This window comes from Heterodontus francisci, chromosome 8 (assembly GCF_036365525.1).
Source record: "Heterodontus francisci isolate sHetFra1 chromosome 8, sHetFra1.hap1, whole genome shotgun sequence".
Taxonomy (NCBI): domain Eukaryota; kingdom Metazoa; phylum Chordata; class Chondrichthyes; order Heterodontiformes; family Heterodontidae; genus Heterodontus; species Heterodontus francisci.
The window spans coordinates 93,030,846-93,039,143 of record NC_090378.1 but is presented as its reverse complement, the minus strand read 5'-3'; the positions used below and the strand labels follow the sequence as shown (position 1 = coordinate 93,039,143).

Sequence of the window (8,298 nt, the reverse complement as noted above, 5' to 3'; positions counted from 1 at the left end):
AGGAGTGTGATGGAATACTCCCCACTTGCCCGGATGAGTGCAGCTCCAGCAACACTCAAGAAGCTTGAAAGCATCCAGGACAAAGCCGCCTGCTTCATTAGCTTCCCCATCCATATTAAACATTTACTCCCTCCACCACTGGTGCACAGTGGCAGCAGTGTATCCCATTGACAAGATGCACTGCAGCAACTCACCAAGGTTCCTTCGACATCAACTTCCAAACCTGCGACCGATACCACTTAGAAGAACTACAGCAGCAGGCGCATTGGAACACCACCAGCTGCAAGTTCCCCTCCAAGCCACACACCATCCTGACTTGGAATGATATCGCTGTTCCTCCACTGTCGCTGGGTCAAAATCCTGGAACTCTGCCTAACAGCACTGTGGTTGTACCAACACCACAAGGACTGCAGAGGTACAAGAAGGCAGCTCACCACTATCTTGTCAAGGGCAGTTAGGTATGGGCAATAAATGCCAGCCTTGCTAAAAATGCCCACATTTCTGGAATGAAGTTTAAAAAAAAGTTATGGAATTGGGCTTCAACCCACAACCTTAGAGGCAAGAGTGCTACTAACTGTGCCATGGCTAATACTATTTTCATTTTAGTACTTTGTACTATGTATGTTTCATGAACACTGCCTTCTTTTTCACCTCCCAGCACCGTCCACCCACAGCCCTCACCAAAAAAAACCCACAAGTCATTATGTGGTTCAATTTTCTTTATTTCGATTTCTCTTAGTATTTTCATTTGGGGAAATCAAAGATCTATACATAAATACATACAAAACAGTGCTAGACAGTAAATTAACAATAATACATTAACGCAACATGACTGCAAGTATTCTGTCCCAGTTTGGACTCTGAACTGCACCAGAACTGAACAGAGACCATTTTCCAGCAATGTAAATGTTGTAAGAAAGCATGTTCCAATGTTGAGATTTATTTAGGGTACAGAACTCAAAAATATTTAGCACATTAGTAATCCTTGAAAGGTTTACCTAAACCTTTTTACAAGCCCAGTGTCTACTAACATGTTTCTGATTCAACGTGCTGGCTTTATTTATTTAGCATTTGACTTTTGTAAAAAGATTTTCAAATTTTCTTTCAAATTTTTATTTGTTTACTGTAAACTTCCTTTATACAGCAACACATGCCTGATGGTATAATGAATTGTACATAAAGAACCCTGAGTGGAGCAGCATATTGCTCTAGTCCCAGAATGTTTCAACTCGAAGCAAGCTAGACACTGTTACAGAGGGCAATCACAAGTTTTCTAAAACAATATCAGTATGAATTCTTCCTCATGCATTTTCTACAGTGTGTAACTGATATAGAATAATTTATAGATATGTACAATAAATAATTTATACAATAAACATAAAACACTTGTGTAAGAATCTAACAATGTCCATCACTTCTCCCTGCAGTGTACACCTTTGCATCTTATTCAGCACATTCTTCAATATCAGAGATACATCTCTCTCTGTCCAAACTTTTGCCTCCTCCAAACCTGCAATCTGGCAATGTCATATCTCACTAATTCCCAACTGTGCTTCTGCTTATGCCTTCCATTCATGGCCTCAGCTTCCACTAGTTGCCCTGTTAAGATCACTCCAAGAGGTGTTTTTTTTTCCAGGTTCACGTCTGTGACTGCCTGTTGGTGTCTGACTGGCTGGTGGTTCTTTCTGTTTGTTTAACCAGGTTTAGATACAGTTCTGATCTCAGGAATCTGGCATAGGAATCTTTCTCCATCAAGTTGTAAATCTTACTCTGTGCCGCATCAAAGCTGGACCGGTTGGGTTTCAGAAGGTGGCTTTTAGTGAAGTCTTTGGTTTCATAATCAATATTAACCTATTCAGGAATTAGAGGCAGAAAAAAAATCAATAATTGTTCCTTTTTAATCTTAAAATTACTCTTACTGAAGCACTAGTTTAGTTTTACAACAGCTTTTAAAATAAAATACTGCATATGGCCCTAAATTACTCATGAAGGTACTGACCTCTTTCGGAGCATCTATCTCTATGAATTCCAAATAAATCTTCTTTGCTTTGGAGGCCCGTTTTGCAGGTGACTTGGTTTTCTTATAGTCCTCACAGGCCAGCCAGAATTCGATGTTCTCCTCACTGTATTCTGAGTGGAGGAATGCTCTGAAGGTAGCCAGACCATCTGCCAAAAGAGGGGGGGAGAAACTGTAATTGCTGAAAAGCTTTAGTGGTTCTGTTTAATTTAAAGGTGAAACCAATATGTTCCACATTTTCAATCTTGCAAAATGTTTTCACATTTCATGACCAGCCATATTTAAGGCTTCTTAAAAATATCTTAATATTAGATAAGAGCATTTGAAGCGCGATAATGGGCTGAGGGAGATTTCCTATGATGGACTGATAGTGACTAAGGTGCTCAAAGAAACTATCTAGTCATTATTGCTATCTTCACCCTCATACATTGCTCTTCTCTGGCTAGGCAAGTTCAGAATTCAAGTTCCCAGCAGGCACTTTGCCAGGAAGCAGGAAATGAGAACCGCATGCTTCCAATATCCCTCTGGATTTGGCTAGACTGGGGAGTAACATGGGAAATGGTTGTCTAGGAGTTGTCAAGAGGCTGGGCAGAAGTTGCTCTGTTGTTAGTTTCTCACAATGCTTCCTAAGCTGGTGAGTCAGCTACAGCACCAACCTTAGTACTTTCTAGATGTGAAAAGCTGCGAGCAGACAGGCATAAAGCGACACTTAATCCCATCACACTTCGATCACCAGTGCCGCAAGTTTAGCGCTCAGAGTTTTATAATTGGTTTCAATTTGTTAGATTGGTTTAGGTGCTACCTATTTACCTCCCATATTTTAATCATCATCTCAGGAAATGATTGAATGCAGTCAAAAGTTACAAACATCGAACTAGGTTCAATGGAACTCTCGGGCTTTTCTTTTCCGAGAGGATCATTGACCTTTGGAATAGGTTGCCAACTCATTCAGTGGATGCAGATTCAAATGGGAGCCAGGCAAGCTCCTGGAGGAAGGTGGGTGGGTTGTTGGATAATGTACCTTGTGATTATTGTTAGCTCCTGGAACTGGGGGTCAGAGAGGATAAATCTACATAAGCTCTGTAATTTATAAAAAATCCTCTTGGATTGCACTTTAATGGAATCATTTTAAATGAAACAGGATTTCTAGAGCTATCTTAACTGATGTCGGTTTAACACAATGACAATGTAAAACCTTTACAGAGCCCCTATATGGCAGCACAAAGCAGATGCCTACTTACATTTATGAGCAAGCATCTTGTCCAGAGATTGTCTCCATTTCTTTGCTTCCTCTGAGGAGGGCCTGATTGAAGAAAAAAAATACAACAGTTTACTTTAGTATTGTGTATTTGACAGAATAGAGGTGAAGTGTTTTTGGTGGTTAATTACTCTTTTTTAGATCAGTGACTGGCAGTGTGCTCACCTGGATTTTGCTCTTTCTGTCTTGTTTGCTTGAACAGAACTATAAGGTTTCTCCGAAGCCAGTAGAAAGACTCCTAGCCGGGCCTTAATCCCCTTTGCCCTGGAAATAGAAAATATCATTAATCGCAAAAAGAAAATCTGAAACTTCTGATGTTCCTATGGCAATTATGAACTTAGATCATTTGTAAATTAAGTATTGTGCCAATGTACTAACTCTATTGCTAATTTTATGATCTAAAGGGTGTCATTTCCTTTTTACTATCTATATAGTTTGCTATTTGAAAGCATCTGTTTTCCTTTTTTTATTACCCAGTTGTATACTTTAAGTTGGATTTACAGAGGTGCTGTCATCCATGGCTTTACCTAAAACAGTTCCTTCTTTGAAGTAACTGCCAGCTCACTTGTTCTGCAGATTGACTGCAGCACACCCTGTCTTGTACCATAACAACATCATGTTGCAACGTATAACAATCCTGTTGCCGCCGCCAAGAGGAGCTAAGACAATTCAAAACTTGAGTAGTTTCAGTTTTTAAAGGTGTTCATATCTATATATTAATTTTAATAAAAAAAGAGATGCAAAGTACTGGAAATGTACAACAACTGTTGTCAGCATCCATAAAAAGACAACTCAGGGTAATGTTTTGGGTTCTGATGAAGTGGCTATATCCAAAATATTACTGTCTTTTCTTTCAGAGGTTGATGTACTTGGCTATTTTCAGCTTGATCTGGTTTTATTTCAGATTTCAAGCGTTTGCAGGCATCTCTGGTTATCACTGAATTTAAAAAAAACTTGGGAGAAAGCATGACCTCTTATTACAATTATAAGCTATGAAAAGATCCCTTTTGCTAGCTCCGCTAACCTATGTTAGAATTACAGCCTGGACAGCAGGTTTGAGTCCCACTACAAATTTGTTTGATGTGGTCCTTCAACATTTGAAATATCCCAAGTCCTCTATCGATAAAAATTGATTCAAAATTATAATTTCTTTCAGTTATTACCTTCCCATAATCCAAGATATTTAAGGAGTATTTTCCACAGTTATTCCAATGCACACATCATCTTTTGCATAATGTTCCTTTTCAATATTTACAGCTTATTTTTAACCTATTGTGAATTTTTAACCAATTGGTACTGCTACATGTCTTTACACTACAGCTTTGTGAAAAAACCCTGATCTATACCCTAGATCCACTTTAACTTACATAAATAACTAATACAGCAAAATAAAAATCCTGAAGTACTTGTAACCAACAGCAAATATTAAGTAACTGAATACATTATTCTTTCTGAAATCAAAACAAGTAGTTACTTCCACTATACAAAGACATTCTTTGCACTGAAAACTCTTAAGGAACATACCTTTCTAAGCAGCAGCTTGGTAGTGATGATAGTCCTCGGCACATTTTTATTTTTACTGGTTGCTGTTAAGTCTCCTTCACAATTCTTTTCTGGATACAGTAGTCTTACATGTACAGACTGACTGAAAGAGCTGGGCTCAGTGTCTTATATACACAAGCTGGTTGGAGTGGAGCCAGTTGTCTAACCAATAAGAGGACTGTAGGAAGCTGACAAGGTTACACCACCAACAGCTTAGGACATGAATGATGACGTTTCTGTGCGTGGAATTTCCCAGCCTGATAATATGATCATTTATTTAGTATCAAACTATTCATTATTCATATGTATACATCATTAAATCTGAAGCCTATTTAAGTATAATTCTTTTCTGATGTTGCAAGAATTTAACTATTAGAGGAATTGCACTTTTTAACTTCCCCTTTAATGCTACTAATTTTATCCACTATTGAATGGAGAACCACATAATGAACTGGGATAAAGAAGTGTATTGACAGATGATGGAACTTATTAAGCTCAGGCTAGATGCAGCCAGAAATTCTCTGATCTGGGAGTGCAGTACTATCAAAGCAGCAGTGGGAAGAAAGAGGTTGGAATTATTCATCAACTTCTTGCTCTGTGTCTGCCAATCCCCTAGTAAAGTGTTATATATTTTGTTATGTGAAAGCTGATGTATAAATGCTGGTTGTACCGTGCAAATACCTTTTTTGTTGTCGATTTAGTTTTTTAAAAATCCCGTAATATGTTTTTATACAATATTTGATAAACTAAAATTTTATGTTTGTTTGCCTAGCAGGATGAAGGATGGTTAAGAACTATTATGGAAAAATAATATTTAGAATACAGAATAAGAGGGAACAAAATGTATATCCCAGATAAGAAGTTTAAAGGCTTATACTAATGTCCTTTTTTGGACCACTACCTTCATTGAAAGGAGTTTATGCAAACATTTACAAGACCAAACTACATCAAACAAGTCTGACCTAGTTAGAAATATGCACTCTCGACAGATTATCCCTTTGGGGCTTGAAGCATCTTATCTGCAAAATGTGGGGAAATATTGTTGATTACTTTTAAATTTGTCTATTATTATTCAGAGGCTCTGCAGTGTTTTAGGAAGTGTTGTATGCTGTATACATCTTTCTGCTCCTTTATAGCATTCATGACTAGAAATGGAGAATTTTTTTTTACACAATTATTATACAGTGAAAAATGACAGACTTTGAATATCTGGAAAAACAGACAGTTCTCAATGAAGTGAATTGGTAACAATCATGCTAGAGTCAACACTCTTTCCTTATGTAACTGTGAAATAGGGGAAATGAGACAGTATTATTTAGGGGACTGTCCTTGTCTGCCGGCACCAATCTCTCTTTCACCTAAAACATATCAATCATTCGGGTAAAAAAGATTGCAACATCGTTTACTGTCAACTTGTAATAAAGCAAAAGTCTCTTGTTTCCTTCTCCATCTCCCCTTCATTTACCATTTGCTTTGCTTCTCAGCAGCATGCTCCTATAATTACAGGTAAGGAGACCAGACTAATGAAACGCTGCTGCTAGCAAATATCACTAGATTGATGTAATCTCCATAAAATGTTCCTCTCAGGGAAAAAAAAACTCATGAATATGACAAAGACATGGCAATAAAGCCAGACATCTTGTTATTTTTAAAATGCATTTTGTTATCTGCTATATTAGAATAGGAGTAGAATTGAAAAGCCGAGGGGTTATGCTAAACTTTGGGGGAGAAGGTGGCATAGTGGTAATGTCACTGGACTAGTAATCCAGAGGACCAGGCTAATGATTTGGGAATAGGGGTTCAAATCCACCATGGCAGCTGGTGGAATTTAAATGCAATTAATTAATAAAAATCTGGAATTGAAAGCTAGTCTGAATAATGGTGCCATGAAACGATCATCAATTGTTGTAAAAATCTATCTGGTTCACTAATGTCTTTTAGGGAAGGAAATCTGCCATCCTTACCTGGTTTGGCCTACATGTGATTCCAGACATAAAGCAATGTGGTTGACTCTTAACTGCCCACTGAAATGGCCTAGCAAGCCAGTCAGTTTCCAAGGGCATTTAGGGATGGGCAACAAATACTGGCTTTGCCAGCGACACCCACATCCCATGAAATAATAAAGAAACTTGCATAGAAGCTGAGTATGGTTTCCCAATCTAGTCTCCAAATAGCAAAAAAGTTATAGATGCACTGGATGAGATGAAAAACAGATTTACTAGAATGGTACCAGAATTGACAGTTTATAACTACCAAGAAAGACTGAACAAACGAGCTCTTTTCTCTAGAAAAGAGAAAACTGAGGGGTGACCTAATAGAGGTAATTGATATTAAGAAGGAGTTTGATCGGGTGGTTGTAGAGAAGGTGTTTCCACTTGTAAGGGAGACCAAAAATAGAGGTGATAAATATAAGAGAGCCATTAATAAACCCAATAAGGAATTCAGGAGAAACTTCCTTACCCAGAGAGTGGTTAGAATGTAGCACTTGCTACCATGTGAGGTAGTTGAGGTGAATAGTGTTGATGTGTTTAAGGGAAAGCTGGATAAGTATACACAGGAGAAAGGAATAGAAGTTTATGCTTATAGGGTTAGATGAAGTAGGTTGGGAGGAGGCTCATGTGGGTCATAGACAACTTGGGCTGAATGTCCTGTTACTGTGCTGCAACGTTTATGTAATTCTATTCATTTTTGATAGGACCTAGAGTACCTGACATTGATCTTTAACATGCATACAAGATGGAACCAGACTAGAAGATTCAGTGAAATATGATGGCTGTTTTTGCAGACTCTGTCCCACATGGCATATTGTCACTTGTGTTCAAGCCATGTGCTACACTTACAGGAGTCAGAGAGCGCTGCTACTGGTTTTAATAAAGTGGTCAGCTTTTCTGTTGATAATTAAGATAACACACACTGGGATGTATTTCCAGGTAGGTACACATCCTGGAGTTCAGATGACATGGTAAAATTCCACAAGCAGTTCATGAAGCCCACTCAACCTCTTAACGTTATTGATCAATGACACCATTCCAACCTACGCTGTGTGATTATACATTCACTAAAACTTTAAATGATTTTACGCCCGCAATCCATGTTCATTTTTACAATACTGGATCCTTCCCCCCCCCCCCCCCCCCCCCCACCCCCCAAGCCCCGCACTCTTTCCCAAATTCCAGGTTGTCTGGTTTTAACTTTCGTTAACAGGGCCATGACCGTAATTTAGGAATCAGAACCCTATCAAACATATTCCAACTTCTGGTAAAAGGCATATTTATGGTATATAGTATGCCAGTGTGAATTACTGCATTCAGGAGTGATAAAGTTTGTTGTACTTCAGTGGAGAATTTACTGATAGTTAGAAGCACATTAGGTGGGGCTCTCCCAACAGTGCAGTGGGAGTGAGTTTTAACAGGGAAAACAAGGCGTGAGGACCTGAGGATTGACAGGCAAGAAATGCTTTAAATATTGCCCGGCTGAAAAG

At 38.4% G+C, this 8,298-nt stretch overlaps 1 protein-coding gene across 1 annotated transcript; it reads right to left on the bottom strand.

Moving 5' to 3' along the window:
* Positions 1–714: 714 nt before the first annotated feature.
* LOC137372571 (regulator of G-protein signaling 5-like) lies at positions 715–4,903 on the bottom strand. Its single transcript, XM_068036503.1, has 5 exons — positions 4,800–4,903; positions 3,441–3,539; positions 3,259–3,320; positions 2,000–2,166; positions 715–1,851 (listed from the first exon to the last, which is right to left on the bottom strand). The coding sequence occupies exons 1-5, from the start codon at positions 4,841–4,843 to the stop codon at positions 1,639–1,641; spliced, it is 585 nt and encodes a 194-aa protein (XP_067892604.1). The 5' UTR covers positions 4,844–4,903; the 3' UTR covers positions 715–1,638.
* Positions 4,904–8,298: the final 3,395 nt, after the last annotated feature.

What these genes read in the sequence shown, in the direction of transcription:
- LOC137372571 (XM_068036503.1), bottom strand. Translation starts at nt 4,843, where the DNA reads ATGTGCCGAGGACTATCATCACTACCAAGCTGCTGCTTAGAAAG. An exon ending in ACAGAAAGAGCAAAATCCAG is followed by an intron (nt 3,321 to 3,440) that starts GTGAGCACACTG and finishes TTCTTCAATCAG; the next exon opens with GCCCTCCTCAGAGGAAGCAA. An exon ending in CAAGATGCTTGCTCATAAAT is followed by an intron (nt 2,167 to 3,258) that starts GTAAGTAGGCAT and finishes CTCTTTTGGCAG; the next exon opens with ATGGTCTGGCTACCTTCAGA.